Source organism: Mytilus californianus, unplaced genomic scaffold, assembly GCF_021869535.1.
Source record: "Mytilus californianus isolate M0D057914Y unplaced genomic scaffold, xbMytCali1.0.p SCAF_11, whole genome shotgun sequence".
Classification (NCBI taxonomy): domain Eukaryota; kingdom Metazoa; phylum Mollusca; class Bivalvia; order Mytilida; family Mytilidae; genus Mytilus; species Mytilus californianus.
Genome location: NW_026262593.1, coordinates 5,554,712 through 5,578,765, shown reverse-complemented (window position 1 = coordinate 5,578,765; position 24,054 = coordinate 5,554,712). Strand labels below are relative to the sequence as shown.

The following is a 24,054-nucleotide window of genomic DNA, read 5'->3' as shown; positions in this document are numbered from 1 at the left end:
GGGTTTTTGTTCATTGTTGAAGGCCGTACGGTGATCTATAGTAGTTATTTCTATGTCATTCGGTCCCTTGCGGAGAGTTGTCACATTGGCAATCATACCACATTTTCTTATTTTTATAAATACAGAATGTGGCGGTTATTGTCAATAAAGTTTCATACTCTGTGCTTAATTTCCAAATCCTTCTGACACCCCTTTGAAAACTTCAACAAACATTTCATTGTATATTAGGAAATATTAGAAAATAACTTACCCGGAAGTTGGTTGAACGAAGTTTTCCTTCTTCTATTTTAATTTTGTGGCAAAAGTGGAACTGTAACTTCAAAAGACACATAGTTTGTGTACAACTGATAAATACAAATAGAAATATGTCTTCCTATGTCCAAAACCATATCCTTCACATGGAATACTTTCTTTTGATTAGAAGTGTTTGGTCAATTGTACACAACTGCAGTGTGCAATGTTCGGATTTCATAGTTTAACACCTACCATCAAAATCCTTGGTTGTTAATAATGTACAAGAGAAGGTACTGCTATATTGATCTGGTAACTATGTAATATGTACATTTTTGACTGTTCATGATCCTACCCTACTCTCAACCTCAAACTATAAAACTATGTGTTTCTTTGATCGTTTACCCTTATTCAGTTGATAAATATAAAGTACCTTGATTTATTATACCTCATAAAAGCTGGTCGATAACTGTTTATGATACATAATTGTGTTTACACTGTACACCATTGACGATTGGAAGATGTCTTTTATCGTGAGAGTTCATTGAAAATAAGACAGAAAACCATACAATTTTAAGAATGACAAATGTTTTCAATTACTAAATTAATATGTCACCGTAAAAGACCATATGGATTGACAAAAAATGTGAGCAATTACAAAGAGAAAATCAACGGCCTAATGGGCTAAAAGCAATATGAAAAAAAAATTGTTGGCAGACAGCAACAAAAGATAACAAACCTTTTTTGGGGTAATGCAAAATTGAGTGGCAGTAGGTGGGATATTGGTAAAAGAAAGTTTTGAAAAATTGAAAAGCTGAAGTCCTCTCTTTGTCGTTAAGGTTTGTTCTCAACTGACCCTCATTGTCAAATACTAGATGTAAGTCTATATAGAAGGCAGACTTAACTATGTCTTAGTACTTTTTATTTCTAATTCGATGGGATATGCATTAGTGATTCCCTTTAAACCGACATAATCACAAACTTTTTAAAAATTTAATTAAACTATGCAAATTACAGTTTCAAAGTCAATAGATCATTATCAAGGGAACGGGGCCAAATAATCGATACATGGTAATCAGATGTGTCAACGCCAATTCAACTGCTCTCAGAAATGCAAGACAACAGCATACATTTTGCTAGTAAGTTCTGTAATAGGTTGTGGGGCGACATTATAGGACTTCTACAACACTGAAAAAATTTAACAAATATATCATTTTATTGATACTCGTTCTACATAATATAACAGATTCAATACACTTGACTCTCTGTCATCCATTTTATTGATACTCATTCTACATAATATAACAGATTCAATACACTTGACTCTCTGTCATCTATTTTATTGATACTCATTCTACATAATATGACAGATTCCGTACACTTGACTCTCTGTCATCTATTTTATTGATACTCATTCTATATAATATGACAGATTCCGTACACTTGACTCTCTGTCATCTATTTTATTGATACTCATTCTACATAATATGACAGATTCCGTACACTTGACTCTCTGTCATCAATTTTATTGATACTCATTCTACATAATATGACAGATTCCGTACACTTGACTCTCTGTCATCAATTTTATTGATACTCATTCTACATAATATAAAAGATTCCGAACACTTGAATCTCTGATATCAATTTTATTGATACTGATTCTACATAATATGACAGATTCCGTACACTTGACTCTCTGACATCAATTTTATTGATACTCATTCTACATAATATAAAAGATTCCGAACACTTGAATCTCTGATATCAATTTTATTGATACTCATTCTACATAATTTGACAGATTCCGTACACTTGACTCTCTGACATCCATTTTATTGATACTCATTCTACATAATATGAAAGATTCCGTAAACTTGACTCTCTGACATCCATTTTATTGATACTCATTCTACATAATATAACAGATTCCGTACACTTGACTCTCTGACATCCATTTTATTGATAATCATTCTACATAATATGACAGATTCCGTACACTTGACTCTCTGACATCCATTTTATTGCTAATCATTCTACATAATATGACAGATTCCGTACTCTTGACTCTCTGACATCCATTTTATTGATACTCATTCTACATAATATAACAGATTCCGTACACTAGACTCTCTGATATCCATTTTGTTGATACTCATTCTACATAATATGACAGATTCCGTACACTTGACTCTCTGACATCTATTTTATTGATCCTCATTCTACATCATATAACAGATTTCGTACACTTGACTCTCTGACATCCATTTTATTGATACTCATTCTACATAATACGACAGATTCCGTACACTTGAATCTCTGACATCAATTTTATTGATACTCATTCTACATGATATGACAGATTCCAGTCACTTGACTCTCTGACATCCAATTTTATTGATACTCATTCTACATAATATGACAGATTCCGTACACTTGACTCTCTGTCATCTATTTTATTGATACTCATTCTACATAATATGACAGATTCCGTACACTTGACTCTCTGTCATCAATTTTATTGATACTCATTCTACATAATATGACAGATTCCGTACACTTGACTCTCTGTCATCAATTTTATTGATACTCATTCTACATAATATAAAAGATTCCGAACACTTGAATCTCTGATATCAATTTTATTGATACTGATTCTACATAATATGACAGATTCCGTACACTTGACTCTCTGTCATCAATTTTATTGATACTCATTCTACATAATTTGACAGATTCCGTACACTTGACTCTCTGACATCCATTTTATTGATACTCATTCTACATAATATGAAAGATTCCGTAAACTTGACTCTCTGACATCCATTTTATTGATACTCATTCTACATAATATAACAGATTCCGTACACTTGACTCTCTGACATCCATTTTATTGATAATCATTCTACATAATATGACAGATTCCGTACACTTAACTCTCTGACATCCATTTTATTGCTAATCATTCTACATAATATGACAGATTCCGTACACTTGACTCTCTGACATCCATTTTATTGATACTCATTCTACATAATATAACAGATTCCGTACACTTGACTCTCTGACATCCATTTTATTGATACTCATTCTAAATAATATGACAGATTCCTTACACTTGACTCTCTGACATCCATTTTATTGATCCTCATTCTACATCATATAACAGATTCAATACAGTTGACTCTCTGACATCCATTTTATTGAAAATCATTCTACATAATATAACATATTCAATACACTTGACTCTCTGACATCCATTTTATTGATACTCATTCTACATAATCTAACAGATTCAATACACTTGACTCTCTGACATCCATTTTATTGATACTCATTCTACATAATATGAGAGATTCAATACACATGACTCTGTGACATCCATTTTATTGATACTCATTCTACATAATATGAGAGATTCCGTACACTTGACTCTCTGACATCCATTTTATTGATACTCATTCTACATAATATGAAAGATTCCGTACACTTGAATCTCTGACATCAATTTTATTGATACTCATTCTATATGATATGACAGATTCCGTTCACTTGACTCTCTGACATCCATTTTATTGATACTCATTCTACATAATATAACAGATTCCATACACTTGACTCTCTGACATCCATTTTATTGATACTCATTCTACATAATATGACAGATTCCGTACACTTGACTCTCTGACATCCATTTTATTGATACTCATTCTACATGATATGACAGATTCCGTACACTTGACTCTCTGACATCCATTTTATTGATACTCATTCTATATAATATAACAGATTCCGTACACTTTAATCTCTGATATCCATTTTATTGATACTCATTCTACATAATATGACAGATTCCGTACACTTAACTCTCTGACATCCAATTTTATTGATACTCATTCTACATAATATGACAGATTCCGTACACTTGACTCTCTGACAACCATTTTATTGAAACTCATTCTACATAATATGACAGACTCCGTACACTTGACTCTCTGACATCCATTTTATTGATACTCATTCTACATAATATGACAGATTCCGTACACTTGAATTTCTGACATCAATTTTATTGACACTCATTTTACATGATATGACAGATTCCGTACACTTGACTCTCTGACATCAATTTTATTGATACTCATTCTACATGATATGACAGATTCCGTACACTTGAATCTCTGACAACCATTTTATTGATACTCATTCTACAAAATATAACTGATTCCGTACACTTGACTCTCTGACATCTATTTTATTGATACTCATTCTACATAATATAACTGATTCAATACACTGGACTCTCTGACATCCATTTTATTGATAATCTTTCTACATAATATGACAGATTCCGTACACTTGACTCTCTGACATCCATTTTATTGATACTCATTCTACATAATATAACAGATTCAATACACTTGACTCTCTGACATCAATTTTATTGATACTCATTCTACATTATATGACAGTTTCCGTACACTTGACTCTCTGACATCCATTTTATTGATAATCATTCTACATAATATGACATATTCCGTACACTTGACTCTCTGACATCCATTTCATTGATACTGATTCTACATAATATGACAGATTCCGTACACTTGACTCTCTGACATCCATTTCATTGATACTTTTCTACATAATAAAACAGATTTAATTCACTTGTCTCTGACATCCATTTTATTGATACTCATTCTACATAATATAACAGATTCAATTCATTTGACTCTCTGACATCTATTTTCTTGATACTCATTCTACACAATATAACGGATTCAATACACTTGACTCTCTGACATCCATTTTATTGATACTCAATCTACATAATATAACAAATTCAATTCACTTGACTCTCTGACATCTTTTTTCTTGATACTCATTCTACATACTATAACAGATTCAATACACTTGACTATCTGACATCCATTTTATTCATACTCATTTTACATAATATAACAGATTCAATACACTTGACTCTCTGACATCCATTTTATTGATACTCATTCTACATAATATAACAGAAGCCGTACACTTGACTCTCTGACATCCGTTTTATTTATACTCATTCTACATTATATGACAAATTCAGTACACTTGACTCTCTGACATCCATTTTATTGAAACTCATTCTACATAATATAACAGATTCAATTCACTTGACTCTCTGACATCCATTTTATTGATACTCATTCTACATAATATAACAGATTCCGTACACTTGACTCTCTGACACCCATTTTCTTGATACTCATTCTACATCATATAACAGATTCAATACACTTGATTCTCTTACATCCATTATATTGATACTCATTCTACATCATATAACAGTTTCAATACATTTGACTCTCTGACATCAATTTTCTTGATACTCATTCTATATAATATTACTAATTCCGTACACTTGACTCTCTGACATCCATTTTATTGATACTCATTGTACATAATATAACAGATTCAATACACTTGACTCTCTGACATCCATTTTCTGGACACTCATTCTACATAATATAGCAGACTCCGTACACTTGACTCTCCGACATCTATTTCGTGTTTTCTAGTATAAGTCACATTTAAAATATTTGATGTATTAATGTATTTGATACATTCATACGCTGACGTACATCCGACTTTTTTTTATACGTTATTACCTTTCGTGAATGTGTTTGCTTTTTTTTAATTGTTTTTTATTACTAAAATGTAATCTCTTATTTAAACAGTAATTGTACATTGTAAAATTAACAGTAAGTAGATGTGATTATAACAAATTAAAAGGTTATCAGGTCAAAATTAAGCAGTATATTTATCAGAACATGTTATGTGGTTCCTGCTTATTACGAAGACTTTAATCTAAGTACTGGTTACACATTTGTGCTTTACTGAATAGTTATCAAGAATGGATAAAATTCCATCAATCAGATTTTGGTTTCTATGTGCGATATTGTTGAACGCCGTTCGTTGTCAGAGTAAATCAAATATAAAACAGTTATATAGTGATGTGTTTTCAAATTACCAAAAATCTATAGTTCCAAATTCTGATTTTTCCTCGCCTTTAAATATTACTTTGAATATATATTTGGTTACCATAATTAGATTTCAAGAAGTGGACCAGACTCTTGAAATATCAGCTGGATTAGGTGCGACATGGACAGATGAGGACTTAACGTGGACTCCGTCGTCATATGGTAATGCACAAGACATAGTAGTACCTGTTACCGATATTTGGACCCCAAAGTTTGCACTTGTAAATTCAGTTGAAACATATGAACCATTGGGAGGAGATAACTTTGCAACAATCAATTATACTGGTGGGGTGAATATATTCACTGCCGACGTATTGGCATCCAAATGTACAACAAATATATATAAGTTTCCGTTTGATTCTCAGACGTGTTATCTGATATTTAATGTGTTGGGAATGGCAGCAAATAAAGTAACAATGAATTCAGTTTCTGATCCTGTTGACCTATCCTTTTTCTCACCAAATTCGGACTGGTCATTACAATCATATAAAGGTGAAACGTCAGTTTGGAATGGATATTCAGTTTTTACACTCACAATAACAATACAACGTGCACCTTTATATTACACAGTATTAGTAGGTGTACCAACAATATTATTTGGATTACTCAATCCCTTGGTTTTTCTTCTTCCCGTAGATTCTGGAGAACGTATAGGACTTTCAATAACTGTATTATTATCCTATGCAATATTTTTGTCTATGGTCCAAACGGCTATACCAGCAACGTCCAATCCAATGAGTCTTCTCTTAATCATAATGATTGTTACCATAGCATTAAGTGGAATAATTCTGGCTGTAACAATTTACATATCGTCGCTTTATCATAGAGATCCACAGACTAAAATGAACGTTCTCTGGAAGTATATTGGAACAAGGAGAAAAACAACCGTGCAGCCATTTACAAAAGATTGTGAAGGAGAGAAAACATGGACAGAGATAAGTCCATCTTGGAAAGATGTCTGTGACGGATTAGATACAATTGTGATGGTTATATCATACTGTGTCTTAATCATTGTCAACTGTGCATATTTCATAGTTATATTGGTGTGATATCATTTCAGAAAAGAGAATGATATTCGGATAAATTTTCTTTGGTTCAACCATTTTTATATGAGCCACATTTTAAGCTTTATAACAAAGTTAAAAGATACTAAAATAAATTTGACGCAACGTATGAGCTTTTCGAAACATTATTTTTTTTTCACAATTAAAACTCTAGACTATGCATGTCATTGAAAATCCAAAAGCTAAATAAAAAAAAAATCAAATACATTTTTGATAATCCAAAAGTTTGTTTTCAGTATATCATACCGACTATTTTTCCGAATAAATTCATCGGGTATGCTGTAAGTTGGAAAACTGAAAAGCGAAAAGGCGAAAACAGAAAAGTCAAAACCAAAATCAAGCCAATCGAGCTAAAAAATTATCGAACTTTAAACTTATTGCAATCAAAGGTTTCGTTGCTATTATTTGATTTACTGACACATCCTATTGGTCATTAAAAGTTGACAGAAATCAATAAGCTGATTTCTGTTAATTTCTGGGTTAAAATATGGAATTTTTGCACAAAAATCGCTGAAAATATTAAATTTGTAGATTTATTATTGCGACAAAGCAGTAAGAATTGAGTTTAAATATAGGACACGGTAAAGTTAACTTTCTATAAAGGAGACAATATTAGAATAGCTGTTATTATTGGGATAAAAACTGCATTTTGTGACAAAAATCGACAAAAACTGACAATCAATCATTATTGATAGCCAACGTATTAACATCGATTTTCCACTCTTTTAGACATTATACAATTATAGCCTTTGTATGAGGTCGATATGAGGATGGATATCGACCTGAAAAAAACGTATATCGATTGAAGAATAATTCTGAGTTCGATATACTTCTTTGTGTGCAGATATCCTCAGATCGACCTTATACAAAGGCTATGATTGTTACAATATTATTGTGTACAGAAAGAAAAAAGGGTGTCTTCTTTCATGAGATAGATTATGCTTTTCTAAGAGCCTGATATTATTTTAGCAAAATATAAAGGAAGTAATTCATAAGTTGTATTAAATTATGAAATTTAAAAGGTTATTTATTCAAGGCCACACGTTATAAATCTCTTTTGAAAAAGATTTAATGTATGATTAAAAAGTGAACATGGTAAAGCGAAGGCAATCATGAATACTTCAAGGGTCAGATCAAGTGATTAACATGAAATATGCTACAAATAAATATTGATTATTAAAATAATAACATTAGAAAGAATTAATATATACACCAAATGTTATGTACCAGATTCAGGATAAATGTTTTACTATAGTCTTTCCACGTTATATATTTAGTATTTCCACGTTATACATTCAATCTTTCCACGTTATACATTCAGTCTTTCCACGTTGTACATTCAGTCTTTCCACGTTATACATTCAGTCTTTCCACGTTATATATTTAGTCTTTCCACGTTATACATTCAGTCTTTCCACGCTATAAGTCTTTCCACGTTATACATTCAGTCTTTCCACGTTATACATTCAGTCATTCCACGTTATACATTTACAAAACAACACAAACAATTAAAACAATAACAATGCATGTACCAATCTCAAATGATTTATTATAGACTTGTAAGACATACATGTAAAATACAGCTGACTGTCATTATATAAAACTCTTTGATTAAAAAAAATGTATCCGCTCTTTTGAGTAGTGACTAGTCTTGAAAGAATTCACTGAAAAATATATGAGCAAAAAAATAACATTGATGTGGTATGATTACCAATGAGACAACTATCTACCAGCGACCAAGTGAAGTGGATATAAGGAATCATATGCCACCGTATAGCCTTCAACAATTAGAAAATCCAATACCGTAAAGTCGGCTTTGAAGTTGATATAAACAAATATATAGGTCACCGTATGGCCTTCAACAATGAGAATCAAAGCGTGAATGCGTTGTAAAGGCAGTCACCTTCAGGTTTTGTGATTTTATAATCAAGATTGATTATATTTAAACATATTACTTTGATGAAAGGCTAACAATATCAGATATAGACATTTTCTATTATTATGATAAAATTCAGAATGGAAACAGGGAATGTGTCAAAGAGATAACAACCCGACCCAAGAGCAAAAAACAGCCAAGGACACCAATGGGTCTTCAACAACCCCGCACCCGGAACCAGGCTTCAGCTTGGCCCTAAACAATAATGTATACTATTTCAGCGAAATGGACATCACACTAAACTCCAAAACATATAAATGAATCCAAATTAAAAAACATACAAGACAAAGGCCAGAGGTTCATGACCTGGTACAAGCGCAAAAAAGCGGCGGCGTTAAACATGTTTTGTAAGATCTCAACCCTCCCCTATTATGGCATGGAAATGGCAATGCTACATTGTATTTTCAAAGAACATATTATTGCATGTGTATATTAATGCACTAATATCTTTTAAATTAAAATATTACTGGCTACAGAGCAACTTAGAATTGACATTTCCAGAAACAAATTTTTTTTATTCATATTTAACAAAGTGCAATTGAATATTTAGGGTCAATTTTGGTTTTCACTGTTAGTGGTTATGTATATAAGTCAGGTAACTTCAGAAGGATGTAATCTTACTAATGATGTGTGGATGCAATATAATGTGTCCCCGAGCATGTAGTTTATGCCCTTATATTTTACAGTTAGGGTTTGTTTGCTTGTGAGAGAGCTGTCTACATATTCAGGTAACTTTAGAAGGATGTAAACTTACTACTGCTGTGTGTGGATGCAGTATAATGTGTCCCCGTGCATGTAGTGTATGCCCTTATATTTTACAGTTAGGGTGTTTTTGCTTGTGAGAGAACTGTCTACATATTCCATTTTTTTATGTTCTAATTTCTTTCATTTGGTCTCTTGTGGAGAGTTGTCTCATTGGCAATCATACCACATCTTCTTATTTTTATATTGCTTCAAATAGTTATTCAAACTACAGTTGGATTATGAGAAGTTCTATATTTGTACTAGTGGTTGTATTACTTAGGATTTTACCGTGTACGTAGGTTTATTTAGAAATATATGAATATCAACTTCAATGTTCCAGCCAAATTACAGTGATGTATTTTTGGTGGATTAGATAAAATTAAACAATTTCAGCTAAATGTATACAAGGTTTGAGCATGTTTTCAGAAATATTTACTTTATTTGAAAGATGGTTCAAATATCCGTAATTTGAATAACGGATACATGCATGTACCTGCTAACTTGATATGCAAATTAATACCTAGTAAAACACTTCAATTTGCCTTTGAGATATTTGTGTCTATTTGATTTATGTTCTATTATGAAAATGCAATTACAGAAGTACTGACTAATGGGCTTGTGATACCCTTGGGGACAAACAGTCCACCTGCAGAGGTTTCTACCAAGTGATAGTAATAACATGAACGGTACAAATTTTACTGTATCAGAATTTCGAAATTTAATGACCCTTCAGTTATTTTCGAGGCCTACATATTTGAAAATCAAAGACCTATTTATAATACAATCGTTTAAGATAGGAACGTAAAATCAGCTTTGTTTTATCGACATATTGCACAAGATTTTAAAGGAACATTGTTACAGTCTACAACAGTATTTGAGCAAACTGTTGAATCGACAAGTGATCAAACCCATGACCTCTAACATTCGAAGCGAGCATGTTTCCATGGCGTGGGGTGATTCAATCTATGTGAAGTTCAGCCTAAACGGATCTTTAATATTACGGAAGTTTAACCTTCTTCGTACATTAGATGATTATAATCGAGTGATTGTGTTACATACGCCACCTATATATTCAGACGTGTTATACTTTTATCTTTTTCTTATCGGACACATTACCTTTTTCGAGTAATATTATGCGTGTATTCAGACCACAAGTATTTGCTTAACACTCCATGGCGGAAATCTCTACTTGATTTAACGGGAATTCATATTGCTGTATAAGTTTAACATTTTTTTTAGGTCAATATAGGTCTGAATTCTTTTTATTTGTTTGATGTATAATTCTCTGCTTTATTGAATATTGAGTCAAAATGTCTGTATTAAAACTTGTTAGTAAATTATATGGCCTTCCAAATACCGTTTCGATTCTTAACATCACTGAAGAGACATTAATTGTCGAAATCCGGATATGGTGTACTAATTTTTTGCACCTTTTGTTTGCGGTATACCACCTTTTCCGCAAGTTTATTGCTTTCTGTTTGGTCTTTTTGGTCTTTTAGAAAATGTTGTTTGTGCTGTATTTAGACCCCTTTACCAAGAAATTCGTTTTGCATGCACACGTATAAAAATTGCGGTTTTTATCCAACGCAATCATAGGTTTGAACGTTGTTTTCAATTTAGACTTATATATATATATATTAATATTATCAATGAAATTTCATGAAAATATTTTTTTTTTTAAGAACATTTATTTGTAATCAACCTGTTTTGTCTAGAGAAATATATATCAGTAAAAAAATCATGAATATCATTATAAAGAACAGGTACCTAGAAAGCGATAATAGATCATCTAAGTACCCATAATGCAGGCGGATGAATTATAAGAATTGTATGGATGTTCCTTGTATAATAATATGACGGACGTAATTATAGAGTTATATACCTTTTGAATTATATCACTACTTTTGTTACATCATCAATCGATCCGGTTTCACTTCTTATCAACATAACTGGTAACGCTTAACTATTATGGTTAACACGGGATTAAAACATGAGACTGAATGCATTTATTTGTGCAATAGCTCTAGACTTATAGAATATTTGTTTCAAAGGCATTATTATGTGTGCGTCCGTATTTTTAAGTTATCATTGTAAGCCTATATGAAAAACAAAGAATACAGGCACCTGACTAGAGAAAAACACATGTTAGCATGGCGATGACTAAATGTATCTAACAGCAGGTCCTGAAATACAAAGAATACAGGCATCTGACTACAGATCTGCACATGTCAGCATGGCGATGACCAAATGTATCAAACGGCAGTCTATGAAATACAGGGATACAGACACATGACTAAAGATATACACATGTAAGTAGGATGATAACTATATGTATCAAACGACAGCCTATGAAATTTATGAGATACAGGCATCTGACTAGAGATATACACATGCCAGCATGGCGATGACTAAATGTATCAAACGACATCCTATGAAATACATGGAATACAGGCATCTGTCTAGAGATACACGCATGTTATCATGGAGATGACTAAATGTATCAAACGTCAGTCTATGAAATACGTGGAATACAGGCATCTGTCTAGAGATATACACATGTGAGCATGGTGAAGACTAAATGTATCAAACGACAGCCTATGAAATACGTGGAATATAGGCATCTGTCTGGAGATATATCCATGTGAGCATGGAGATGACTTAATGTATCAAACGAGTCTATGAAATACGTCGAATAAAGGCATCTGTCTAGAGATACACCCATGTGATCATGGAGATGACTAAATATATCAAGCGACAGTCTATGAAATACGTGGAATATTGCCAAATGTCTAGAGATACACCCATGTGAGCATGGAGATGACTAAATGTATCAAACGACAGCCTATGAAATACACGAAATACGGGCACGTGACTAGAGATATACACATGTGAGCATAATGATGTTCTAACGTATTAAACGACAGCCTATGAAATGCACGAAATACGAGCACGTTAGTAGAGATATACATACGTGAGTATGGTGATGTCTAAGAGTTTCTTTATTTTCAATATTGTGGTCTTTTATCTCATTACCGTTTACATTATATTTTACTTCGTTCACATTTACATCCCTCAATACTGTGCTGAAACGAAGAGTCCATAAAAGGAATAACTTTCTTGTAATCCTTGGACATGATTGAAGTTTGCAAAACTGAGAAAAAAAAGATATGTAAAAATAAAATATACAAATCATTACACATGGTAAATGCAAAAGTGTTTAAATTAGCTCATTATGTTTCGATTAAACAGTGAGAACAATTGAAACTGTGTTTTTAAAACTTTGTGAATTCTTCCCATGTGGCGATAAAAGATTCTTCATCATATCCATGAGCACTTAGATAATATTTCATTTGACTAGCGGAACGAGATTGTTTTGAAAACATTCTTTCATCAATCAATTTAATTCCTTAAAGATGAGCAGCAATTCCTACATACGTATCATCGATGCTGATCATTTTAATATATGGAATTGCACTTGATATTCTTATAACCACATCCATTGTGGTAAATATTGTTCCGCCTAATAAATAGTCCGGCCAATAATCGTACTGATATTTATCCAGGGAAATGTAAGTTTTTTCATGAAAACATAATCGGATAGGATTCCAGCATTGACCTCGATATCCATACATTTTATTAGAAATGTTAAATTTTGATAACATTCGTACATAAGATAATATTTCTTTCACATTGAGGAAATAATCATCGTCGATGAATAAAACGTATTGAAGATGAGAACAATGAACATGTACCCATCTGATGTTCAAAGTTGTTTTATATATATTATTTCTGTACACTTCATCGAATGATCCTTGGATTATGTCATTATGCACATGAATTTCTTCATTAATCTCATCTTGTACCTCCGGTTCGTACCCAAGTGAAAAGTAAACATAAATATCCGGATTTCCGCCATTTCCCCAGGTTCTTCTTATTGCTGATCTATGACTATGGTTACTACATTTTGATTTTACAATTACCAACAAAGAAAAAGGTTTATTGCAGGCATTTATAGGTACAATTGAGAATGGAAATGGGGAATGTGTCAAAGAGACAACAACCCGACCATAGAGCAGACAACAGCCGAAGGCCACCAATGGGTCTTCAATGCAGCGAGAAACTCCCGCACCCGGAGGCGTCCTTCAGCTGGCCCCTAAACAAATATGTATACTAGTTCAGTGATAATGGACGTCATACTAAACTCCACATTAATTGATTATACACAAGAAACTAAAATTAAAAATAATACAAGACTAACAAAGGCCAGAGGCTCCTGACTTGGGACAGGCGCAAAAGTGCGGCGGGGTTAAACATGTTTTTTGAGATCTCAACCATCCCCTATACCTCTAGCCAATGTAGAAAAAACAAACGTACAACAGTACGCACAGTAAAACTCAGTTATGGAGAAGTCCGTGTCCGATATCAGAATAGGAAACTTGGTGAATTCATTATTTTATATAACCGATAGACATCATTGATTTCTTTTGTATGTGTAATACCTTTCAGTTTCAGTACTTGAACAATACTACTGACATTGCCGAAAGGATACTGGTATAAAAATATATCTTTAAATTCTTCGCATTTAAGAAAATCAAATAAAAAGTATGTTCAAACAAATGTCATTACTACACATGTAAACAAGGTTAAGGTTTTCACCAATCGAAAAAGACGCAAGAAACTAATATCGATTCTTTTTATCATAATTTACAAACACAGACCTGTAAAGTAAAAAAAATAATAATTTAAGGAATTATAAAAAGTTATATTTATTCACCGGTTTATATATATATATATACAAGATAACATAAATGTGGGTTTTTTGCTATGTTGTTGTCTGTTCTTTATCTAGGAGGGAGATGTTACCATGATTGGTGACCTTAAATAAATTTGGCTATTCTTTTTATGTCTGTTTTGGTCGTATAGCGCATAAAGTAACTACGTTTGTTTACATCACTGGCTTCTTTATGATTGATTATTCCTGATGGAGGTTAATACAGAAAAGCGCTTCAGACTCACAGGTAAATACAGACAATCGCTTCAGACTCACAGGTAAATACAGACAAGCGCTTCAGACTCACAGGTAAATACAGACAAGCGCTTCAGACTCACAGGTAAATACAGACAAGCGCTTCAGACTCACATGTAAATACAGACAAGCGCTTCAGACTCACATGTAAATACAGACAAGCGCTTCAGACTCACATGTAAATACAGACAAGCGCTTCAGACTCACATGTAAATACAGACAAGCGCTTCAGACTCACAGGTAAATACAGACAAGCGCTTCAGACTCACAGGTAAATACAGACAAGCGCTTCAGACTCACAGGTAAATACAGACAAGCGCTTCAGACTCACATGTAAATACAGACAAGCGCTTAGACTCACAGGTAAATACAGACAATCGCTTCAGACTCACAGGTAAATACAGACAAGCGCTTCAGACTCATAGGTAAATACAGACAAGCGCTTCAGACTCACATGTAAATACAGACAAGCGCTTCAGACTCACATGTAAATACAGACAAGCGCTTCAGACTCGCAGGTAAATACAGACAATCGCTTCAGACTCACAGGTAAATACAGACAAGCGCTTCAGACTCACAGGTAAATACAGACAAGCGCTTCAGACTCACGACATTTATAAAGTGTTATTTTCATTTTCTAGTTTAACCTTTTTTTTTCTATATTGACGTGCATGAGTCGATCAATTCAGTGCAATGGCAAAGATATTTTTTAAAGTTTATTTGTGAATACTTTTAATTATTTATGTTGTAAGGGAATGTCCATTGTGATGCCAATAAGTGGTGTTAGGCCATTCATCAGTGGCAAATAAGTGGTGGTCGGCAATAAACCAGGGGCCAATAAGTGGTGGTGGTTGGAAATCAGTGGTCAATAAGTGGTGGTCGGCCATAAATTAGTGGCCAATAAGTGGTTGTAAGAGTTCAAACAACGTGTATGGAATCAACTATAGGTCAACAATGAAGGCCATACGGTGACCTAGTAACAACTATCCACCAGAGTCCGAATGACGTGGATGGAAGCCACTATAGGTCAACAATGAAGGCCATACGATGACCTAGTGACAACTACCCATCAAAATCCAAATGAAATGGATGGTATAGACTACAATGATGACCATACGGTGACCTAGTGACAACTATCCACCAAAGTCCAGATGACTTGGTTGGAAGCAACTAAAGGTCAACAATGATGGCTATACGGTGACCTAGTGACAACTATTATCCAGAGTCCAGATGACTTGGTTGGTAGCAACTATAGGTCAACAATGATGGCTATACGGTGACCTAGTGACAACAATTATCCAGAGTCCAGATGACTTGGTTGGAAGCAACTATAGGTCAACAATGACGATCGAACGGAGACCTAATGAAACATGAAATTTTTCCTTGTCTGTATGATCAACATGTGTTTTTATAAACTTTTTACAAAATATTTAAGTATGAGGAGGGGATTATGAGGTCCTTTATTTCTGTATTCTTTAAATGATTAGGCATTTTTTATTTATCTCTAAAATTTCTCTTTATTCTGTACATTCATTTTTGTAATCGGTATTGTTTTACCTAATTTGTTTTCATTTTCCACAGTTATTCTTTATACGTTTGCACCCCATTATTCTAAATTGTTAATATTTTTGCTCATGTTTCTCTATTAATTATTTTTTGCCATTATTTCTTATTCTGTAAACCCCAATTTGACCCTCATGAGTGCATTTTTACAGAGGTCAATGTATGATTTCATTTAAATTGTATGCCTTGGTGGGTTTTAAATTCATTATTTTTTGTACAGCCTTTAACAATTTACCATAAAATCTTGCCCATGCTATCTATTTGACCTATATGTAATAGGCATTGATACATATATATATATAATATAATTATAAATAAGTCTAAATTGAAAACAACGTTCAAACCTATGATTGCGTTGGATAAAAACCGCAATTTTTATACGTGTGCATGCAAAACAAATTTCTTGGTAGAGGGGTTTAAATACAGCACAAACAACATTTTCCAAAAGACCGAAAAATTGATAAAGTATATTTAAACAAAACGCATTTAACTAACAAGTAGAACAACGGATTTTCTTAAACCTTGCTGACTGCCATTGGCGATTGCCAAATAAACGGATCACAAGATGTAATAAAATGGATCTTTATTATTAATTTAATACCAAACAGAAAATAATAAACTTGGGGAAAAGATGGTATACTGCAAACATGAGGTGCAAAATTTTGTACACCATATCCGGATATCGACAATTTATGTCTCTTCAGTGGAGTGAGGAATCGAAACGGTATTTGGAAGGCCATATGATTTACCTCAATTTAGGATAGACTCTTGAATTTTGAAAGAGTCGAAATAGGATGAACGGATCATAGAAACCCGAAGGAAAATATAATACAAGCCCAAAGGAAAAAATATAAATAAGTCTCAATTGAAAACAACGTTCAAACCTATCATTGCGTCGGATAAAACCGCAATTTTTATACGTGTGCCTGCAAAACAAATTGTTTTGTAGAGGGGTCTATATACAGCACAAACAACATTTCCCAAAAGACCAAAAAGTGAAAAAGTATATTTAAACAAAACGCATTTGACTAACAGGTCGAACAACGGATGTTCTTAAACCCTGCTGACTGCCATTGGCGATTACCAAATAAACGGATCGCCAGATGTAACAAAATGAATCTTAACTATTAATTTAATACCAAACAGAAAATAATAAACTTGCTGAAAAGATGGTAAACCGCAAACAAGAGGTGCAAAAATTAGTACACCATATCCGGATTTCGACAATTAATGTCTCTTCTCCCCATCCTGCTGTTTTAGTAGACTTTTAAAAAAATGAAGATGTAAGAGCATATTTCCACTATTAGTTTTTTTCAGCAGCAATGGAATGATCTCATCTGGGTTGGATGTTTTTGTTTTTTTTTTTTTTTAGTTCTGCAATAATATTTGTATGTTCTCAGTATTTATAATCATTGATTTTCAAGACTAATCCAATTAATCTTGTAAATTATACTGTTTAGTCATAGCAGCATATTCCCAAATAAAACGTATCAAAATTTCCTAAGGGGTTAGCCCTTTCACAAAAAAAGCGGAAATCTTCGATTCTTTTTTCTAATTTAAAAAAGACGATTTTCTATGATCGCCAATGAGGCTACATGTATATAGTCATCAGACACCAAATGACGTGGATGTAATCATTAATAGGTCATCGAACGGCTTTCAACAATGAGCAAAACCCATACCACACATTACGTTATAACAGTCCCCGAAATGACAAATTGTAAAACAATTCATGCAAGAAAACCAACTGATTTATGTACGAATCAATAAGCGAAAAACAAAAAAGGCAGCGACCAATAACAACCAGTGATTTACAAGCTCCGGACTCAGAACAGGCACATACAGAGTTTGGCGGTTATTGTCAATAAAGTTACATAATCCTTGCATTTATTGCAAATCCTCCTGACACCCCTGTAAAAATTTCTACAAATATTTTATGGCATATTAGGAAATATTAGGAAGTAACTTACCCGAGAGTTGTTTGAACAAAATTTTCCTCCTGTTTTAATTTTCTGTGGCAAAAATAGAACTTTAACCTCAAAATACACAAAGTTTGTATACAAATAAGATATTGAAAATAGAAAGACGTCTTTCCATGTCCAAAACGTCAGTCTTCACACGGAATACTTTCTTTTGATTTGAAATGTATGGTCAAATGTACACAACTGCAGTATGCAATGATTGCAGATGGAATTGGAATTTCATATTTTTACATCTACCATCAAAATCCTTGGTAATTGACAATATGCAATAGAAGGCATTGCCTTATTGATCTGGTAACTATGTCAAAAAGACGGTTTGTACATTATTGACTGTTCATGATTTCATTATCTTACCCCACACTCAAGCTCAAACTATAAAATTATGTGCTTCTTTGATTGTTTACCTAATATTTATTTTACTGATAACCACCCATTTGTCCAACTTCAATATAAAAGATGCAAGAATTTTGTTTGGTGTAAATGTATCAATATTGAGTGGCAGGAGGTGGGATATTCGTCAAAGAAAGGTATCAAATGTTCAAAATTGAAAAGCTGAAATCCTCTCTTTGCCGTTAAGGTTTGTTCTCAACCGACCCTCATTATCAAATACTAGATGTAAGTCAAGATATAAGGCAGACTTAACTGTGTCTTAGTATCCTTTATTTCTAATTCGATGGGATATCCATTAGGGATTCCAGTTCAAACCGACATAATCTAAAACTTTAACATTTATTTAAACTGTGCAAATTTAAGTTTCAAAGTCAATAGATCATCATTTAGGGGACGGGGCCAAATAATCGATACATGATAATGTGATGTGTCAACGCCGATTCAACTGCCCTCATAAATGCAAAACAAGAGCATACATTTTGCTAGTAAGATCTGTAGTTGATTGTGGGGCGACAGAATGGCACTCCTTCAACACTAGTAAAATGTAACAGATACCAACAAACTGGATATCGTTTACGGAAAGCAGTACTAATCATCACAATATTTTTTTTTAATTTTTACCACCGTTGTTGATGAATGATTTATGTTGTAGGTCAGACGGATTTTAAAATACCAATGACGTCACAAGCTCTATAGCTGCCGTATCGTAATCAATCGTTTCATAGTTTGCATAGGTTGAAAGGTTCGCATAAAACGTCCACACCAATTTGAATTTTCAAATATTTAGGCCTCGACATCACTGAAGAAACATTTTTTATCGAAATGTTGAACTGGTGCAGTCAAATTGGTACCGTTTATGTTATATAAATAACATTTATGTCATAAACCTTGGATATATATTATAGATTGTGTTTGAAAGAGAATCAAGAGTTTCTAGTGTAGATATAGACACATGTACGTCTGATTTGTCATTGCAATTATTGAAACATTAATGTAAATTGTATGGAAAATTTGAGGATATTTGATTTGTATTTTTCTATTGATACTCATTCTAGATAATATAACACTGATTCCGTACAATTGACACTCTGACGTCCATTACTTGTTTTCTAGTATAAGTCACTGATTCCGTACAATTGACACTCTGACGTCCATTACTTGTTTTCTAGTATAAGTCACTGATTCCGTACAATTGACACTCTGACGTCCATTACTTGTTTTTCTAGTATAAGTCACTGATTCCGTACAATTGACACTCTGACGTCCATTACTTGTTTTTCTAGTATAAGTCACTGATTCCGTACAATTGACACTCGGACGTCCATTACTTGTTTTCTAGTATAAGTCACATTTTAATATATTTGTTGTATTAATGAATTTGATACATTCATACGCTGACGCTCATCCGGCTTTTCCTTTTATTCGTTATTACCTTTCGGTTATGTATTTCCTTATATTTTTATTATTGTTTGTCAATTACTTAAATATAATCTCTAATTAAAACAATAATTGTACATTGTTGATTTAACAGTAAGTAGATGTGATTAAAACAAATTAAAAGGTTATAAGGTTATAATTAAGAACAGTATATTTATCAGAACATGTTATGTGCTTCCTGCTCATTACGAAGACTTTAATCTAAGTACTGGTTATACATTTGTGCTCTACTGAATAGTTACCTAGAATGGATAAAATTCCATCAATCAGATTTTGGTTTCTATGTGCGATATTGTTGAACGCCGTTCGTTGTCAGAGTAAATCAAATATAAAACAGTTATATAGTGATGTGTTTTCAAATTACCAAAAATCTATAGTTCCAAATTCTGATTTTTCGTCACCTTTAAATATTACTTTGACTATATATTTGGTTACCATAATTAGATTTCAAGAAGTGGACCAGACTCTTGAATTAACAGCTGGATTAGGTGCGACATGGACAGATGAAGACTTAACGTGGACTCCGTCGTCATATGGTAATGCACAAGACATAGTAGTACCTGTTACCGATATTTGGACCCCAAAGTTTGCACTTGTAAATTCAGTTGAAACATATGAACCATTGGGAGGAGACAACGCTAACTTTGCAACAATCAATTATACTGGTGGGGTGAATATATTCACTGCCGACGTATTGGCATCCAAATGTACAACAAATATATATAAGTTTCCGTTTGATTCTCAGACGTGTTATCTGATATTTAATGTGGTGGGAATGCCAGTGAATATAGTAACATTGAATTCAGTTTCTGATCCTGTTGAACTATCCTTTTTCACACCAAATTCGGACTGGTCATTACAATCATATAAAGGTGAAACGTCAAATTGGAATGGCTATTCCATTTTTACCTTCACACTAACAATACAACGTGCACCTTTATATTACACAGTATTAGTGTGTGTACCTACTATATTGTTTGGATTACTCAATCCCTTGGTTTTTCTTCTTCCCGTAGAATCCGGAGAACGTATAGGACTTTCAATAACTGTATTATTATCCTATGCAATATTTTTGTCTATGGTCCAAACTGCTATACCAGCAACGTCCAATCCAATGAGTCTTCTCTTAATCATAATGATTGTTACCATAGCAATAAGTGGAATGATTCTTGCTGTAACAATTTACATATCTTTGCTTTATAATAAAGATCCACAGACTAAAATGAACGTTCTCTGGAGGTATATTGGAACAAGGAGAAATACAGTAACAAGAGTGCATCCGTTTACAAACGATTGTGAAGGAGAGAAAACTTGGACAGAGATAAGTCCATCTTGGAAGGATGTCTGCGACGGATTAGATACTATTGTGATGGTTATATCATATTGTGTCTTATTCATTATCAACTGTGCATATTTCATAGCTGTATTGACATGATATCATTTCATTTAGGTTATATTATACTGTGTCTTAATCATTGTCAACTGTGCATATTTTATAGCTATATTGGTGGGATATCATTTCAATGATTATTTCCTTTAGTTCGTGTTTTCTTTTCTTTGGTGTTATTTTTCATACCACTCCCTAAACTTGTAGTATCATAGACGTATACTGTGGTTGCAATGTAACCCCTCTCCCCCTAGGAAAATATTAAAGTCCAATGTAGTTTGAAGATTTTATTAAGTCTCCCTTTAGCGTAAAAAATAGTTTTTTGTTGTTTGAAGTCTACAAAGCCCTTTTCTCATTAACCTACGAAATATTCCAGTTTTCTTTTCACAGAAATAAATCCGGATATATTGTCTTTGAATCAACCATTTTTATAAAAGTCACATTTTAAGCTTTATAACAAAATTAAAAGTTATTGAAATAAATTTGATGTTACATGTTTTTTTTACAGTTGAAATCAAGACCATGCAAATCATTGAAAATCCAAAAGATAAATAAAAAAAAAGTATCAAATAGATGTCTTTGTGATCGAAATGTATATTTTCTTACATTTTTGATCATCCTAAAGTTTGTTTTCAGTATATTATACTGGTTTCTGTGACTTTCAAGAATAAAATTCATCAGGTATGCTGTAAGTTGGAAAAAATGAAAAACGAAAAATGTCAAAACCAAATAGTTCAGTCATTCTAGTTAAAGAATTATCCAACAAAAGGTTTCTTGGTATTATTTGATTTACTGGCACAACCTATTGGTCATTAAAAAGTTGAAAGAATTCAATAAGCTGATTTCTGTTAATTTCTGGGTCAAAATATGGATTTTTGCACAAAAATCGCTGAAAATATTAAAATTCGTAATTCATCATTGCGACAAAGCAGTAAAATATAGGATACAGTAAGCTCAACGTTCTATAAAGGAGACAATATTAAAATATTTAAAGGCTATAATTGTTATAATATTATTATGTACACGAAAAAAAAGTGAGTCTTCTTTCATGTCAATTGTGTAGTGGAACATAACGTTGATTGCTGGAGAGTAAATACGATTTTCTAAGAGCCAGACATTATTTTAGCAAAAGATAAAAGAAGTAATTTATTAGGTTGTATTAAATTATTAAATTTGGAAGGTAATTAATTGAAGGCCACTTGTTATAAACCTCTTTTGAAAAAAGTTTAATGCAGGAATAAAGAGTAAAAATACCTAAAGGGTCCGGTCAGGGGATTAACATGCAATTTGCTACAAATAAATATTAATTATTAAGATAACAATGACATTAGAAAGAATTAATATACACCAAATGGTATGTACCAGATTCAGGATAAATGTTTTATTATAGTCTTTCCACGTTATACATTCACAAAACAACAATTAAAGCAGTTACTACGTATGTACCAATCTAAAATGATTAAGTTTACCCTCTTGCTGCCGCTTATTTAATATGGTTGCATTTCGTGTGCCAGAAAATACTGCAGCTTGACGTCTGTAGCTGCACATGCCCAACTACGACGTCATTTGATATATATATATATATATATATATGACGTCACGCACTAATGACATTACATTAGAGACCCATCGAAGAAACATATTACGCTGTATAATCGTCGATGTTTTTTTGAAAGTGATACATTGATGAACAGATGCTTGCATATATAAAACGTATTGACATATGTGTCTCTCCGGCAGCAAGAGAGTTAATGATCGACTAGTCTGTTTGGGTTGCTCACCCAATTTTGTCAATATAACGAACTATAAACAACTGTCAAACAAGGGAGAGTTTTAGCTAGCTATAAAACCAGGTTTATCCCACCCCTTTCTTCGGAAAATGCCAGTACCAAGTTTGGAATATGGCAGTTGTTTTTCACTTGTTCTGTTGATTAATAGCGTTCGATTTTGTCAGTTTTATGGACTTCCCATTTTTGAATTTGCCTTGGAGTTCGGTATTTTTCTTATACTTTTTTCTAGTAAGACATATTGCAATATAACGCCATTCAAACGCTTTGGATCTACATTTAACTACGTCCAAACCAGTCTAAGTATGTTATTGTAAATCGTTTAAGCATGTCACTAATTCAGTTTTCTTTGTCTTTTACGTTAATATTAATAGTGTGTTTAATTACGGGAACAGCAAATATTTGCCTTCACCTAGAGCGCTTCGATCCAAAAGAATTGCCGTATTTTTCCTATTAGAATAGAAATAATTCATGGGGA

The 24,054-nt window shown here is 32.8% G+C and overlaps 1 protein-coding gene across 1 annotated transcript; it reads left to right on the top strand.

Moving 5' to 3' along the window:
- Window positions 1-20,649: 20,649 nt before the first annotated feature.
- LOC127720762 (acetylcholine receptor subunit alpha-1-B-like) lies at window positions 20,650-21,941 on the top strand. The gene has a single exon (XM_052227516.1). It carries the CDS (start codon window positions 20,650-20,652, stop codon window positions 21,835-21,837), a length of 1,188 nt encoding a protein of 395 aa, XP_052083476.1. The 3' UTR covers window positions 21,838-21,941.
- The last annotated feature ends 2,113 nt before the right edge of the window (window positions 21,942-24,054 follow it).